Genomic DNA, 17,925 nt, shown 5'->3' on the forward strand with positions numbered 1-17,925 from the left:
CATTTATCTTTAGTGCTGTAACGATTCATTTTAACATAATTAATATCATTATTTGTGGTTGCCGATCCGGTTTATAGTTTATATTTGTTCATTTTGAATACCGGTAATCCAATTCACTGACCTAAAATGGATTCAGAACATCTTTATCCAAAACTTCAACCAGTTTGACTCAGAGAGAAATACCTGGATACTGAACTGTCCAGGTGAGGTTTTCCAGATTCTTTGGATTTCTTCAAGATAATTTAATGTAAATGTGTACAAACAAACAAGTAAACAAGAATGAATAAAAAATACATTCACATTTCAGTTTTCTGAAGTTCAGCCCCTGTTGTTTTTCCACATCCAAAGAATCCAAAGTGAACATTATTAGAACATTCTAGCACACTGTATGGTTACATATCTTTGCTAAATTCAAAGTGTTTCCAAACATTGGACTGGAATGATGGACGGATCAGTTTTTGATGACATCACATGTGTGTTCTCCGCTGTGATGCACTTGGTCGTTTTTGCATTATAGTAAAATAAACCTTCACTGTCTCAATCCAAATGGTATTTTCCTATATCAATTGTAATAAAAATTTGATAATGGTATAGTTTGATTTGATTCAATTCACAACTTGCATCGGACACATCAATCTGGTTGGATAAATCTATTTATCGATTAATTGTCACACCCCTAATATGCATTTACTGCTTTTAAAAAGATTTATTTTGACGTAATTTGTTATAGTGACGGCATAAACAAAAATCTACTTTCACCCCTGGAAAAGGCTGATTTAAAAAAAGACCCAATACTAAAGTTCCTTTGCTGGAATCTATTTGAACTTTTTTTTTTAAAATACGCTGACTTGAAAACAAATACAACAAAACAAACGTATGCTAAAGTTACCTTGTTACCTTGGTATGGCAGCATACTGTATTTTTTTTTTTTTTTTGATGCACATACTTGTTTTATTCTCCTCACATTGAGAACTATTTATGTACTCTATTGTGTGCAGCATAGGTGTTACCTGCAATGAAAATAGTGTTTTGGGTGTTTTTAACGTGTTTGTGGAATTTTTCTCTTGATGGAAGACATTTTTAAAGAAAAACAAGCTTAAAATTGCATTTCTGAGTATTTCTTTATTCAAATCATTGTCAATCAGCAGATGAAAAATTTACATTGGAAACAGCTTGTAGCAGTAATGTAGAAGGTTCCAAACGGCAGACTACAAGCTCCCTGCTCCACTTCATTCTGATGCATTCACTTACAGACTAATAGACAAATAGATCCATGGACGTCTTTGTTTTCCTCATCTGAGCTGAAACCTGGATCAAGACTGTACGGCTGAAAACCTTTAAGAAAGCTCATGTAATTCATGCAGACCTGTGAGCAGCTGAACTGTAAGGAGTTACAAAACTAACAGATTTAGAGACTTTTTACTTATAAAATGGCAATAGCCCTACTCAATAAACAAACATGAACCAGTAAAAGTTACAGTGGTATTTGCATACAGTATATATCGTCTGTCTAAATGGATTCTACATTTTCATATTAGGTCTTACCCTTCCCTCTTAAATCATCATTCAGCCCTTTGGCACAGTTATACACAGCATGATTGTTCAGTGACTATAAAAAGTGTCTTATCTGTTTTTATCTGGGTAAGACAATGAATAGAGACAGTGCTTCCAGTGTCATGTGCTGACATTAACAGTATGAGTACAGGGGACTTTGCTGTGATCAGCCTGTACACGTGCATGCATGATCTTTATGTACAGTCTGTACAGCTTCTCTCAATTACAAAGAACGAAGGAGAACAATTGTTGCAAAGTACAACAGACTTTCTCTTTGCTGAGCCTATGAATAAGAAATCTACGAAATGTAATGACAACCTTTTGACTTTATGCTAAATTACCGTGTTGGTTTCAAAGCTATCTATGAAACTTGGTATTAACATTGATGGCAAGCATTTTATTTATACTTTGTGTTCTTACATATGTTGACTGTCACGTTTCGTCTTGTTATAACTATGGCACCTCTGATCCACTGCTGAAGAGTCGGACACTAAAGTTTAGGATCACCACAACATGTATTAATCCCTCAAACCCTAAAGACATCCATTTTAATCTAAACAAATATTTGTGTGATTGAATACATATATAATACTTTTAGATTAAATGACTACACATTCATTGAGCAGTTACATTGTATGTTTGGTCTGTTTTATGGAGACTTATGAGCAGAAGAACTGTGAGGCTGAAGTGGTTTAATACATCAACATCAAAAACCGTCTGTCTGCCCTTTCATCTCATCACCGCCACTCTGTTTGCATTCCACACTGTCCAATATTTTGTGCAGAACTATGGTAACCTATTAACATGTACATTGACAACACAAAAGACTTTTTTTTAAACAAAATGCCTACAATCACTTCCTTTTGCTGCAAAAGTACATCCAAATTGTCAGTAATTTCTGGCTCTTTGATTTTTCTCTTGGGTAGATTTTAAAATAAATATGTGAACATGAAGACAAACAACTTAATCCATAAATGCAAACCAAATGTCAAAATTCTGGAGATATCCTTTATTTCCAGTGACCTGAACAAATTTCCTTTATCTGATAACAGTAGTTTTAGACTTAGCTAACAGAGACTTAGCTGTTTATGTGAACACCAAAAAAATATTTGCCATACTAATTTTAAGTAACATGTTGACTAAATATTTCAATGTTGATCTAATAACAGCAGTTATATAGTAAGATATGCAGATTAGTTAAGCAGAGACTTCATATCTGCACATTTGTGAATAACGGCAGTGGAAAAAACTAACTTGAGACCACAGAGCAGCTTTGCAAAAACAAGACTACCCACGTTTTTTCTTAGCAAAGCATAAAATGAGATCAGCAACAATAAGCAGTTTTATTTTGCAGACATAATAAACATATTTGTGCTATGATTGATGGCACCACTACAGAAAGGAGGAGGAGAAGGATTGAGGTTAGGAAAGTAACAGGAAGTGATACATTTCTGTCATTAGGTAGCTCTCAAAATAAAAAAAGAATTCAATTCATCTCTAAATACATTTCTAGAGGCAATTCACAGGTATATGATTTTTAAATGTATGTGAATAAGCTCAATAAGGTATAGTATTAGGGCCCTAAAACTGATTTTCTAACTAGAATAAAGTGTGAAATTAATAAATAAAATAACTTTAACTCTTAGATAATATTCTCATTCATCACCATGTTCAAGAATAAATTTGTTTCATTTAGCATTCCATTAATTAATTTTTTTAATTACCCAATTCTATCACTGCTCTAGAAGTTTTAGGATGAATGTGTTTTGAATATCTTGTATGTGTTGTTCTATAGTATCAGGACTATCTTTAAACAATAATGTCTATATTGCTGTTCTTGTAAACACGTTTTTTTTTTAGGGTGATCGTTGTGTTCTGCCAGATGAGTGTCCATGCCACCATAATGGTCAAGTCTATTACACCAATGAGACCATAACCAAAGACTGCAACACTTGGTAATCCATGGAGTCATCTAAATACATAAAATTAATGTTGCAGTGGAAGATTAACCTTAAACCTGAATGTTGGCTGCAGTGTGTGCCAGAAGCGCCGCTGGCACTGCACCCGTTTGGTGTGTGATGGGGTTTGTGTTGCAACTGGTGATCCCCATTACGTGACCTTCGATGGACGCCGGTATTCCTTCTTGGGTGATTGCCAATATGTGCTGGCAACAGAAACCAGTGGTTTGTTCAGCATCACAGCAGAGAATGTTCCTTGTGGGAGCACTGGGGTCACCTGCACAAAGTCAGTTACCTTCAGTCTGGGAAGCACCATCATACATCTGCTGAGAGGTAAGAGAATCAAACCAAACTTTATTTACAAAGTACTTTTTGTACCCTAGAAAACACAAAGTACTTAGCGGAATATAAATTTCTGTAGAAAATAAAAACCAAAAGCAAGACAAAGACCTTTAAAATAAAAAGCAGTGTTTGCTTGGAAAAGAACTGTCTTCACTATGAAAAAGCTGAAAAGTTTTTTACAATGTATAAAAGACTGCATTCAGTGATTTGTAGACATTAATTGAGATTTTATACACAAATATTGTAAATGTTATTGTGAGTCATTTTACAATGTTTTTGATCATTTTAAATCTGTGTCAGCAATATTATGGTGAAAAACCCCTCCTATATTTGCCTTTAAACTACTTGGAAAAATGTGAAAACATAAAAATGAAAACATAAAAGAGGATACTAAAAGAGTGGGAAACTCTGGGAAAAACCATTAACTTTAGGGAAAAACCATTGACTGTATCTACTGTATAGAGAACTGCACAAAGCAAGTCTAACATCACCCATAGAAAATGCCTTACCTCCAGCTCCAGAGAAATAAAGCCAATTTAGTCGCCATATTTCAGCGATACAGCTGGGATAGGCTCCAGCAGCCCCGTGACCCCAAAAGGGATAAAACGGTAGAAAATGAATGAATGAACTCCAATCTGCAATGTTCAGGTAAGGGTTTGCTAGAAGTTTCAGAACCTTTCTTACTTCTGATAGGTTAACTTTTGCAGAGACCCACCAGAACAAATCTGAAAATAATTTGATTAAACTTTTGTTTTAGATCAAAAGGAACATGTGTTATGCTGTGTTGTATAAAGTAATGTGTGGCAATGTGTTAAAAGCTCTTCACTGTGTCCTTAACAAAAATCGCTTCATGGACTTTTAGGTAAAGCTGTGACAGTGAACGGAATGCCAGTGACACTACCCAAGTCCTATAGTGGCAGCGGTCTCACTTTGGAGAAAGTTGGCCTTTTTGTTTCCCTCTCTTCACGACTGGGTGTCACTTTGATGTGGGATGGAGGTAAGATGGTGTTCATTGAAATGATTCTTTGTGAAAACTGGTCTCTAGCTTTGTGGTGTATCTTTAATTGCCACAGGACCATCTCTTTACCTTAGGCTATGGTCACATATACAACTGCCACGCGCGATGGGGAGGCATTGGCAGAATCTTGAAGATTAACTGCTAATGCCTGATCATTTTGAAAATCCTTGGCGTGGTCATGAATCCAGACAGCGTCAGTCAGGCGTCAGGCGAGGATGATGTCTTTATTCAATCGGGCAACGGCTGGGCAGTCACAGGGTGGTGGCAACCGGAACGCCACTCGACAGTAGCTCTGATTGGATGATGTGAAAGTCCCCGGCCGACGGGCGTCCTTATGCAGGCCATTCTGCACCATTGGTCATTCATTTTTGAGCACACATTATAATCTTGTCAGTTTATAAATTTAGAAATCTTTACACATCTGACCTCCCAAAAAGATACAATGTTCTGTTTTCTTCATATTCTTCTTAGCATCAACTGCAATACGTCTATATGCAGGTCTCAGAGTCGCTGTGGTGCCATGGTCAAGTGCCCACGCTAACAACTGGATGGTGGCAGTGGGACAGCAGCACGGGGACAGGGGGTGGCTGGAAGGTGGGAGTCTATATTGGCCAATTTTTGGGACCTTGGAAACCCTCCTATCAATCAATTGACTCCCTGCTGCCTTCCTGCCACCCATCTGTCACTGGACTGGACCGCAAAACCTGCAAATGTGCCCGAGCGGTGTGTAAAAATGGTCGGATAACAAATGCCACTGTGCGGCCATCTTCCGATTTTGCTGAAAAACTTTGGTCGCCGCGGTGTGGCATTTTGGCATATGTGACTAGTCTTAGCTAAAGTCCTCGAGGTGTCTCGGGAGTTTCCACATCAAATCAACAAGTGTTTTGTGGATCTGAATAAGGCTTCTGACTTTGTTTAGTGTATTTGCTCCCAGGATATGTCATTGTGGGTCGAGTTTTATTTTGGGCATTAGAATTTCTTGTTTCTGAGAATGACAGGTTTTTTGGAAGCTGTTTGTATCTCAATGGGAATTGGTTAGAATAAAAATCAGCACCTTCAAGTACAGGGCTTTGGTTTTTTGCTGGAAAAAGGTGGTAAGCACTCTTTGGATTTTAAATGAGTCACTGTCCCAAGCGGAGTTTAAGTATTGGGGTATTCAGTTTGGACATTGGGGATAGATGGATCTCTGTAGATCAATGGGTTGACATCTGACGTTATTTGATGAAGTGAAAGGAAAGATAAGAAATTCTTAATTAATAGGTTAATCTATATTTCATGACCATTCCTAACTCAAACTGCTGGCCCTGCAATCCATACCCAGGATTTAAGAAAAGGATTATGAATAGATTACCAGTTTTTATTGATATTGCCTACATACAGTGGTGATCTTGTTTATAGGTTAATTAAAGCTATTCAACAAAGGTCTGTTTTCCAGGTATGCGTGTATATGTGCATTTGGCTGCCCACCTGCGGGGCCAGGTTGGGGGTCTCTGCGGTAATTTTGATGAGGACACAGAAAACGACTTCACAACCCATCAGGGAAGTGTTGAGTCTACGGCGGAAGTTTTTGGAAATTCTTGGAAGGTCAGCCCCTCCTGTCCTGATGTGGAGAACCAGGACCTCCAAGATCCTTGTGCTGTGAGTTCAGTGAGACAAACACACACAAACGCTGACATTCTAAAAGCAAAAAATGACAGAAGCTTGTTTTTTTCTTGTAAGCTCATTGTCTGAATGTGTGTGTGAACATGCATTGTCTGGAGATGTAGACTGTAAATTCAAGTTTTACTTATGTTTGCAATGAATAAAACAGAGAAATGGACAAAAATAGACTTCAAAACTGAGTTTTTTTTTAAATGCCATGAAAACATTTTACAGGCTTAAAGTGTTTATTTAGAATACATGGTTACATTGCAAGTGAAAATCATTTGCAAATAGTTGAAAATCTTTTAAAAAGTTATGCAAATTTAACTGAATGTTTTAATATGTTCGATTTCAGCTAAATCCCCACAGAGTCACTTGGGCCAAAAAAAGGTGTGCTGTTCTGACGCAGGACCTGTTCTCAGTGTGTCACACTGAGGTTCCCTTTCAGCACTACTATGATTGGTGTGTCTTTGATACTTGTGGGTGAGTAGTTACACATTCCTCAACACAAGTCTAGTCTGGTTCTCCCCCTCTGCCGGTCCCCAGCCTGGATAAAATACAGGGTTGTATCAGGAAGGACTTTGTTGTAAAAATCTCTAACAAACCACCTGTGTGAATCAGTTAAAGCTGATTTTGTGAAAGGATATGCCAAAAGGTGAACAACAATAACAACATTAGTGGAATAATTTTAAAAATTGCCAAAAAAAAAAATTGGAAATGTATTTTAAAATTCGCCTGTAAAAGAGATAAATAAAGAAGAAATATCCTTTATTTGCAAAAGTTTACTGTCATAAAATGTCAAAAACATACAGTTTATAACACAGATTTTTGATTTTATGGAGACTTAATGGAGTGAGGTGTTTCAGATATAAAACACTTCTGAAAACGACAAAGTGTTATCTCATAAAAATGCATGTAACCATCAATGATACAGATGTTGGCTCAAAAAACTTGACTAGATGCACTTGTGAGAAAATTAATCAAAAAACTGAAGGATTTGGATCTATAGGAAATAATCTGTTGTAGGTTAAGAGTAAAATGTTCTTTACCTTTCGGCTGTTCTCTGAAGGGATCAACTTCAGTCAGCCCTTCCTTGGTTGTGCCCTCCTCACTCAGAAGTTATGTTTGTGGTTTGACTTTGCCTTTTTTGCCATCAGGTTCCCTTCTTGGCTCAAAATCTCTCATTTATTCAGACTTATATTCTGTTCCTATCAAACAATACAAAAGTAATGGCCTACTTAATTCTTTCTCTCAGCTAACAGGAATCTACTTTTAGGATCCCTTCACCCTGATACCTGTACATTTCTACCTCTCATTTTATAGTCACATGTTATGTACATGATGAGTCACACCCCTTTGGTTTTGTTAGGTTATACAGCTGTAAAAACATAAGGATGTCCTTGGATAAAATATTAAAATGAAACACTGTAAATGTAGCTCCAATCACTAGTGAATCTCAAATAATTTCTACATTCCTTCATGAGGGTCCTTCAGAATGAAATGTTGTGTTTTAGCTGTGACTCAGGTGGAGATTGTGAATGTCTCTGCACAGCAATTGCTTCATACGCAGAAGAATGCAACCGAAGAGGAGTCTATGTCCGCTGGAGATCTCAGGAGCTTTGTCGTATGTTCTTCACGCACAAACTCTAGAGATGACAGAGATTACCTTTTAACAGTGTCCCTGATGTAAACTTTGGTTCTGCCTCTTCAGCTTTGCAGTGTGAGAAGGGAATGATCTATGAGCCTTGTGGTCCAGCTTGCTCTCAGTCATGCCCCAGTGTTCAGCAGCATTCATACTCGCGCTGTGAGGTGCTCTCCTGTGTTGAAGGCTGTTTCTGCCCTGCCGGCACCATCCATCACGGTAAACAAAAGCATTTCTTCAAAGGCTTACAGAAAGTAACTGTTTTCTGGTTTCCCTCAATGGGATTTTCCATCCTCCATCCATTTAAACTTTTACTGGAGACCAAGTGAAGATTTATATGAAGGAAGGGTTTCACAATGCCACATTTTATATACTTAGAAGTAGGTTGAGAAGCTGATCATAGAAATTCTTTCTGCCTTTTTAAATGTCTTATTCACTTACAGTCCTGATGACCTGAAAAAATCTGACTCAAATGCATCTAAATCTGGCATAATAACATATCAGCAGAGGTTTTATTCCTTGGTGTTTGTTCATTACTGAGCTTTTCAAAGTAAAATCTGTTACAGATGCCTGCATTCAGCTCAATTTGTGGCTTTCAAAAGCTCCTTTGTATTTCTGCATTCATGATTTTCCACATGAATTCATGAACTTGAACTTCACTGGAGTTAGACTATATATATATATATATATATATGAGTGTATATATGTGTGTGTGTATATATATATATATATATATATATATATATATATATATATATATATATATATATATATATATATATATATATATATACACACACACACACACACAAACACACACTTTCCAAACAAAATTAAAGCATGTTTTCGTCCAGATTCTTTGTTATTTCTTTCTCTGATCGATTGGGTTACCATCTGCTTCTTGTCCGGCCCTTCTGTCAAATTTTACTGCCCTTTGTGGCCCATGGGTCAAAACGTTTGTCCACCTCGATCTACAGACCAATCATATTGCTAAATATTGACTGATGTCAGATGAAACAATTCAACATTGACTTTGCCAAGTTTTTTTATGGAATAAGGAACAATTTCTCTTTATTTCCATCGATTGGCTCTGCTGCCTTGGCTTGTTGGGCAAATCGGGAAGAATAAAATATTCACCTACAGGGTGAGATTCTGAGTATAAAAGAGCACAGCAAAGCATCCCTTCTTTGATCCAACTGTGTTGGTAAATGACTGTGGAACAGAGTGAATTGATGCATATTTCAATTGCACATTTCATTTTGTTTTGTTTTTCTGAAAAATTTCCCCCTTTGAGGGTTCAAGATGACGATTTTAACCCTGTAATAAAAACTGAAACAGCTGACAAAGACAATCTGCATCAAACCCTGTAGAATTTAATAGATTGGATTAGATTAGAAAAGAACAAAATTGAATAGAATAGATAAATTTAGCATGGATTAGATTAGTTTTGAATAGATTAGATTAGATCAGAATAATTATATTTGATTAGATTAGAATAATTACATTAGATTGGAATAGAGTAGAATAGAATAGAATAGAATAGAATAATATATATATCAGAATAGAATATAATAAAATATATTGGATATTAGATTAGATTAGATTAGATCAGAATGGATTAGATTTAATTTAATTTAATTCAATTCTAATGGAATAGAATAAATTAGACTAGATTAGAATGGAGTAGATTAGATTAGAATAGAATTAATTTAGATTAGTTTCGATTAAATTAGATTAGAATATATTCAACTAGAGTTTATGAGATTAGAATAGATTCAACTTTGTCATTAAACATGTACCGGTACATGAAATGCAGTCCCTGTCTTGTAAAAGTGCTTTACCTTTTCCTCCACAGGTGATGGCTGTATTTTGCCCTTAGATTGTCCTTGTGAGTGGGAAGGCTCCATGTTTCCACCAGGAACCTCCATCACTCAGCGCTGCCAGAACTGGTCTGTTCCTTTTTGTTTGACTCTGTAAAGATGCTCATGACCATGCTGTTGATACTTTTGTGTGTTTGTGTAGTTCCTGTGTAGAGGGCTTGTGGCAATGTGAGGGGGTGGCCTGCCCTGCTTCCTCACCTCCCTGTTTAGAGGCAGAGTTTGCCTGTGCCACCGGACGATGTATTCCCTCTCAATGGCTCTGTGACAACGAGGATGACTGTGGCGATGGCTCTGATGAGATCTGTCCGTCCACCTGCTCTGTGGAGCAATTCCGCTGTGACAGCACTCCAAGGTGAGCTTAGGTTTATGTCCAGGTTGGAATAAGAAAATAACATGATTTTTATTTTTAGACAATTTTTATGTTTACACTGATAATGATGAAGACCCAAGAATAGGTATAGCTTTAGTCAATTGGAAACAACCTGACTTGGTTGAAGCTAGCTTGTGGTTGGGCATGTTTTTGCTTTCATCAAATGTAAATAAAACAGGGGTGTCAAACTTATTTTCACCGAGTGTCACATCAGCATAGTGTCTGTCCTCAAAGGGCCAGATAAAACTTATACATGTAACTTAATCCAATGGAAAATAAGTGTAACTACTACTCAATGTTAAGTAACTCGTTATTTATTAACCATAACTTTTTAAAGTAACAATTACAGTTGCATAGAAAACATGTTTGCTTGTTACTCTAGCATAAATCCTTTTAAATTTGATTCTGTCAAGTTAGGTTATTTGGACAGTGTTTAAATCTTAATGGTTAGTAAGTAGCCCAATCCGATTTTTCAAGTCTGATTCCCTCTAGATATGATATATGATAAGATATTTTATTTTTTATTTTAAGAAATGCAAATGTTAATGCACTCTCGGGCCACAAAAAAATGATATAGTGGGCCACATTTGGCCCGCGAGCCTTGAGTTTGACACATGGCATAAAAGCTCAGACAGTAGAGACGCACCAGGAAGAAAAACTGACAGTTTGCCAGAAGCAGATATTAACTTCCTGATTTATTTTCAACCAACAGAATTTTTTTCATATCTGTGGGATTCAACCAATACTGCTGTTATTCGCAGTACTAGAGTGATTTCTCAAAGCGTATCTGTATCTTTTACATCTCTCTTCCAAAAAAAAAAGCCATGGAACTTTTTAAATATTGTGACCAAACTGTTATTGACACCCATAATATTAACTGAAATAAATATCAAAGAATAAATGTGTCAGATATCGTTCATCATTAAAGATCCATTTCAATCCAAAATTTTTTTAGGAGTTGTTAACATGTTCTTGCAGCATTTTTCTCATAATGGAGGAAACTTTAATAAAAATTTAAGCTTAGGCTGTGACGTCATTACTGTGGGGTCATTTCTCATACTGGCGAATCATCGTGCAATACATTTCACTGCATACTATACTATGCTACTTTGTAACTCAGAAGTGAATTTTGGAGGAACTCCTGCAACTCTGCAGACACTCTGTCCTAGAAAACGACACAGGCTTTTTTTTATTTTGGCTGAAAACAGCACAACCAGCGGGGAAGACTTTTAGAATAAATTCAAAGATTATCAGAAAGAAACTTCAAAACATTCAAAAGTGAGACTAGTACATTTTTTGGAAAAAGGAGACTCAAATGTAAAACTTGTAGAACAAATATGTGGAGCTTTTTTATGGTGAAATCTCTGTGTTATTGCCTTCTGACTGATAATGTGGTACAAAACTCTTCACTTCATTCCTTTTCTTCAGTTTTAAATACATCCCTGATATGCAGAATGAAAACTGCTTTTAAAAACTGATATTTCTGCTCTACTCAAACGAAAGTGAATTAAGTGAGTTGACCCCAACCTTGCAGTGGACCATGTCTCAACCTGGCTCTGCGTTGTGATGGAAACCCAGACTGTGCCGACCGATCAGATGAGGACTTCTGTGGACCCAGCCTGCCTATGCCTCTTTGTCCGGCTGGGGAGTTCCAGTGTGCAAATGGAAAGTGTCTGGCATCCAGCCATGTGTGTGATGGACGGCCTGACTGTGGCTTTGCTGATGGATCCGATGAACAAGGTGTTTGTGTTACAACACAGCATTTTCAGGGCTTCTTTGTAGTCAATTTAAGCAGTCATGTTGTCTTTAGGTTAAGGGTTGTTTAAGCGTCTTGGAGGAAGACGTTTTATGAGTTTTATGTCAGTTATATGCATTGTGTAACTTTCATCTTGATCTGTATTTATTTGCTCAGACTGTGGCGTGGTCTGCAATGACGGCGAGTTTCTTTGTCCTGGACGGCGCTGCATCCTCTACCTCCACCGCTGCGACGGCCATGACGACTGTGGAGACTTTAGCGATGAGCGGGGGTGAGTTGTCATTCAAACTAATAGTTTTGTTTCAATAATTACTCTTCTTTTTTTGAGTTTTGCCTGTTTGAATGCCAACGGTGGGGTTGAACGGGCTTTCCCTGATAGCGTAGTGTTGTTAAGATGTCATCAATGTGTGTGTTTTGGATGAATTTGCAGATGTATGTGTGCACCAGGAGAGTTTCAGTGCCCGGTGGGTAACTGTGTCCCGGCACACAGAGTCTGTGATGGACACAGAGACTGTCCCGCTGGAACAGATGAAGCTGTTTGTCCACGTAAAGGTACACAAATCCAAACCACAAGCTTAATAAAAACTATTTAATCCATCAAAATGTCATGTTTCTTCATGACATTTTGTTGAGGTTTTGTTAACCCTTGTGCTATCTTAGATGACCCCACCCTTACATTGACGTGTTCTCCCTACCATGACAAAGGTGGATAAAGGTGGGAAGATTTCATGTAATCCATGGACACCAGTGAAGATCACAAATCATTGAAGAAAAAAGGTTCAGAGCACTGTCTAGTGGGTCTAGATGACCCAACTCCCAACGTTAAAGTGCCTAGGATAGCACAAGGGTTACAATAACTAAACTGTTTTTCTGTCCTTATTTTCTTCTCTCTAAGCTCTGTCAGATTGTGAAGCTGAAATAAATGTAAAAAGCAGGATAAAAACTATATTTGTAGATTCAGCAAGTTTAAATCCTATATTTAAGGGTTGTTATACCTCATTTTTCATTGGACAATTTAAAATATATCTTAATTGCATGTTCTAAATTGCTTATGATGACAAAGTCTAAAATAAAATTACAAAAAATCCCCAAAGGAATCGATCTCTTTTGCTTTATTTTAATAAATCTATTAGGGGTGTAACGGTTCATTTTAACAACTATTTGATTCATATCGTAAAATTGTGGTTGCCAATGCAATTTATTTTGCATTTTGAACAATCCGATTCACTTCTCAAAAATGGATCCAGGGCATCTTTAGCCAAAACTTAACCAGTGCAGGTACTGAACAGTGCAGGTGAAGTTTTCCAGATTCCTTGTATTTACTTACAAGACAATCAAGTGTAAATTAAATATGTGTACAAACATACAAGTAAACCAGTGGCGATTTCTTTAAGACTGCAAGGGAAGCTCGGCTTCCCTTATAATGTCACAAAATTAATGGTCAAATATGTACTATTGTATTAACATTTTATTGACTAAAAATGCGTTAGAAAACGTTCATGTCAAAGACGAGTTCTTCAGAATCAGTTGCATATAGCAGGTCGGCTGACTCGATTTTCCTTCTCATACATTCCGTCAGTGTCACAGTGCATTTCCCTATTGAAGCCCAGCGTCAATCGACTTCAATGGGGCTGTTTCGAACATGTTTTTTCCAGCGCTTCGAAACTAGACGGTCATTGGATAAACGCTGCGATTATGTCCCGCCCACGGACTCTCAGCATCTCTGGGGGTGAATGGGGAGTGGGCTGGCGCAGACTCCGAGCTTCTTCGTCATAATTGGAGGGTCTGTCGAAAGACTGCGTCTCCTTTTGACTGACAGCGATTCTGCACTATAAGGAATCACTTAAGCTATTCTCAGTCCCATCGCGGATTTCTCAAGTTCAGTCGAAATAAAAACTGCTGCAACCTATTTCTTTGATATTTGCTTGGTGAAATTGCTTGATTTTGATCATACATTTCACACAATTATACATCACATTCCTTGTTTCAGTTTTACAGAGTTTAATTTTTTTTTTTAGATCGTTCATTCATTCATTCCTTCATTTATTCATTCATTCATTCATATAACGTTAGTAGGGCAGAATTTACTTTTAAATAAATAGACAATTTTATGATGTAGGCCGAAAATGAGCTTCCCCTCTCTGACAGACCAGTAGCCGCCACTGAAGTAAACCAGAATGAATGTCAAATTCACATTCACATTTTAGTTTCCTAAAGTTCAGCCCATTGTTGTTTTTCACATCCAAATAATCCAAAGGGGAACATTATTAGAACATTCTAGCACACTGTATGGTCACATGTCTTTGCTGAATTCAAAACTGTTTCCACACATTGGACTGAAATGAAGGACTGATCAGTTTTTGCTAACATCACTTGTGTGTGTTGTCCACTGTGATAGAATGTGATGGCACACATTTTATAAGGCTTTACAGTCTGGGCCAAAAGTTTTGAGAATGACCAAATATTAGTTTTCACAAAGTTTGATGCTAAACCGCTTTTAGATCTTTGTTTCAGTTGTTTCTGTGATGTACTGAAATATAATTACAAGCACTTCATACGTTTCAAAGGTTTTTATCGACAATTACATAACATTAATGCAAAGAGTCGGGATCTGCAGTGTTGGTCCGTCTTTTTCAGCACCTCTGCAATTTGACTGGGCATGCTCTCAATCAACTCATGGGCCAGATCCTGACTGATAACAACCCATTCATTCATTATCACTTCTGGGAATTTTTCAGAATTAGTGGGTTTTTGTTTGTCCACCCGCCTCTTGAGGTTTGACCACAAGTTCTCAATGGGATTAAGATCTGGGGAGTTTCCAGGCCATGGAGCCAAAATTTCAACGTTTTGGTCCTCGAACCACTTAGTTATTGCTTTGTCTTATGGCACGGTGCTCCATTGTGCTTGAAAATACACTGGAAAATACATCCAAACTGTTGTTGGATTTTGGAAGAAGTTGCTGTTGGAGGTGTTTTGGTACCATTCTTTTTTTATTGCTTTGTTTTTGGGCAAAACTGTGCGTGAGCTCACTCCCTTGGATGAAAAGAAACCCACATTGAATGGTCTCAGGATGCTTTACTGTTGGCCCGACACAGGACTGATGGTAGCGCTCGTCTTTTCTTATCGGGACAAGACTTTTTCCAGATGCCTCAAACAATAGGAAAGAGGCTTCATCAGAGAATGTTACTTTGCCCCAGTCCTCAGCAGTCCTTTCGCCATACTTTATGCAGAACAGCAATCTGTCGCTGATGGTTTTTTGGGAGAAAAGTGGCTTCTTTGCTGCCCTTCTTGACACCAGGCCATCTTCCAAAAGTCTTCGCCTCACTATGCGTGCAGATGCGCTTACACCTGCCTGCTGCCATTCCTGAGCAAGCTCTGCACTGGTGGCACTCCGATGCCACAGCTAAATCTTCTTTGGGAGACGATCCTGGCGCTTGCTGGACTTTCTTGTACGCCCTGAAGCCTTCTTAACAAGAAATGAACCTCCTTCCTTGAAGTTCTTGATGATCCTATAATTTTTTATTTAGGTGCAATCTTAGTAGCCACAATATCCCTGCATAAAAATGGCCTGTGAAGTCATTTTTATGTAACGCAGTGATGGCTGCATGTGTTTCTTGGCTGGTCACCATGGTCAACAATGGAGGAACAATGATTTTTCAAGCACCTCAAGTCTGCCATTCTAACCCAATCAGCTGGACATAATGATCTCCAGCCTTGTGCTCGTCAACATTCGCACCTGAGTTAACAAGATAATTACTGAAATGATCTCAACAAGTCCTTTAATGACAGCAATGTCGTGCAGTGGAAAGTTATTTTCGGAATCAAGTTAATTTTCATGGCAAAGAAGGACTATCCAATTCATCTGATCACTCTTCAAAACATTCTGGAGTATTTGCAAATTGCTATAGTAAAAACTTAAGCAGCAACTTTTTCAATTTCCAAAGTTTATGTAATTCTCAAAACATTTGGCCACGGCTGTAGGTTGGTTCCATTAACAACTTGCCTCAGACAGATTGTTCTGGTTAGATTGTAGGAATAATAAATGGTTAATCAATAAGTCAATTAATTGTTACACCTCTACTAATTTTACCATTATACAGGGCAGGAAAATGTTTTTTGTGTGTGTCTGGTGATGCCATGGTGTAGTGGTTTTATTATTACCATAATTTGTTCTGCATCAATACTGTAAAAACAGCACTGTTCAGGCTGATCAAAGGCTGTGTTAGAATCTTTTGCCTCTGCAAAACGTCAGGCAGAATTTATTGCAAATTTAGATTTTTTTTGTCTTTTAACTTCAGTTAGGGTTGAGTTGGTCCTCCAATGTGTGTATTTTCAGGATGTGAGGGAATTATTAATACCTTTTTACTCTTTGCCATTGATTTCCACCTTTTCTACATGACATGTCTCCTAACCAGGATGCCTGCAGTGACAAAACATTAATGCCACCATAAAATGTTGAGATTTTTACATTTTATGACCGTAATTTCCGGGCTATAGACTGCACCTGACTACAAGCCTCACCCATTACATTTTTAAAGGATGAACCATTTTGTACATACATATGCCGCACCTGTCTATAAGCCGCATGTGCCCACATTGAAACGTGTTGTAGATTGAGCATGTGTATGTGCTGAAACTGCACAAGTGAGTAAGAAGGAGGAGGGAGTGGAAGGAGGGTAGAGTGCGTGCAGCTCAAGAGGGAGGGAGAAGGAGGGAGAGCAAGAGCAGCGAAAGTGTGTTGAGGGTGTGTGTATATGTTTATTATACAGAGTAAAAGAGAACTGTAATAAAAAAAGGTTTCCCCCAGAAGAAGATGAATGATTCTTTATTAACCCGCTCTGGAGGCTCTGAGGGTCCGAACGGGGAAGTGAACAACCAAAGACAGATCGGCCTTCGGCGGAGAGAAAAGCAAGAAAAAAAAGTAATTGCAGGAAAGGTTCAATGCATGATATATTTACAAAGAAAGACGGTACACAGAAAGAGTTTTCTTAGTTTTAATTATGTACCTAAGCTTTTCTTTCTAAACAGTGCCTAGATCAGAGTTGTCAGTGGTGTCCATGCGAGAGTTTTCTTCCACAACAGTAACACACTGTAACACACCGCTAACAGGGCTGGTTTAAAAACCAGAACGTAAAAGAGTACTGAGAGCTTTCTTCATCTTCCTCCTGTGCACTGAAACCAGGGAAGTCTTCTTCCTCAGTGTCGGATTGGAATAGTGTCAGACATTCTTCGCCACACTCTCTCAGTCTCTCCTTCCTCTCCGTCATGCAGCAGACCGGCTTTTCCAAACCCGTTGGTGATGGTGGATTTTTTCACACTGCTTTTAACGATTGATTTTAACTTGAAAGCTTTGTCATATTGCAGCAGTAGTCACGCAAATGTTGGGTTTAAAGGCAGCAAGGGATTGTGGGATGCGGCCAAAATAGGGCTGAGCATGGCTTTTTTTTGTTGCACCATGAGTGAGGGGCCTTAGAGTAGAAGTTACCTTCATGCTGTTTGGCTACATGAGGGTGTGTCAAAATAAATGAGCTTGATGCTGGATATGAAATTCAGCACTTAGTTTCTCTCATTTCCTCACTCTCTCTGAAACTGTTCGGAGACATGCTGTGAAATGGGACACGGACAGCTCTCTAGGACAGCCAGTTGATTGACGGTTTAGTTGACTGACAACTCTGTTCTCGTTCTCCGTCACGAGTGAAAAACTGACTGCATTTCTTCTTGCATTTTCAATGGTTAGGGTCTGTCCATGCTTTTCATTGACAAA

General features: G+C 38.0%; 1 protein-coding gene across 1 annotated transcript in view; it reads left to right on the forward strand.

Annotated features, from left to right (window-relative positions):
* Window positions 1-17,925, forward strand: part of sspo (SCO-spondin) — a 148,275-nt gene that overhangs the window by 27,673 nt on the left and 102,677 nt on the right. Inside the window, exons 20-31 of the mRNA XM_078938284.1 lie at window positions 3,415-3,509; window positions 3,589-3,845; window positions 4,717-4,851; window positions 6,308-6,510; window positions 6,869-6,996; window positions 8,028-8,137; window positions 8,225-8,374; window positions 10,011-10,104; window positions 10,178-10,387; window positions 11,940-12,145; window positions 12,318-12,432; window positions 12,592-12,713. Of these exons, the coding sequence (XP_078794410.1) occupies window positions 3,415-3,509; window positions 3,589-3,845; window positions 4,717-4,851; window positions 6,308-6,510; window positions 6,869-6,996; window positions 8,028-8,137; window positions 8,225-8,374; window positions 10,011-10,104; window positions 10,178-10,387; window positions 11,940-12,145; window positions 12,318-12,432; window positions 12,592-12,713 (1,825 nt within the window). The remainder of the gene's footprint in view (window positions 1-3,414; window positions 3,510-3,588; window positions 3,846-4,716; window positions 4,852-6,307; window positions 6,511-6,868; window positions 6,997-8,027; window positions 8,138-8,224; window positions 8,375-10,010; window positions 10,105-10,177; window positions 10,388-11,939; window positions 12,146-12,317; window positions 12,433-12,591; window positions 12,714-17,925) is intronic.

This window comes from Oryzias latipes, chromosome 20, assembly GCF_053564925.1.
Source record: "Oryzias latipes strain Hd-rR chromosome 20, Olatipes_Hd-rR_3.1".
NCBI classification, from domain to species: Eukaryota; Metazoa; Chordata; class Actinopteri; order Beloniformes; family Adrianichthyidae; genus Oryzias; species Oryzias latipes.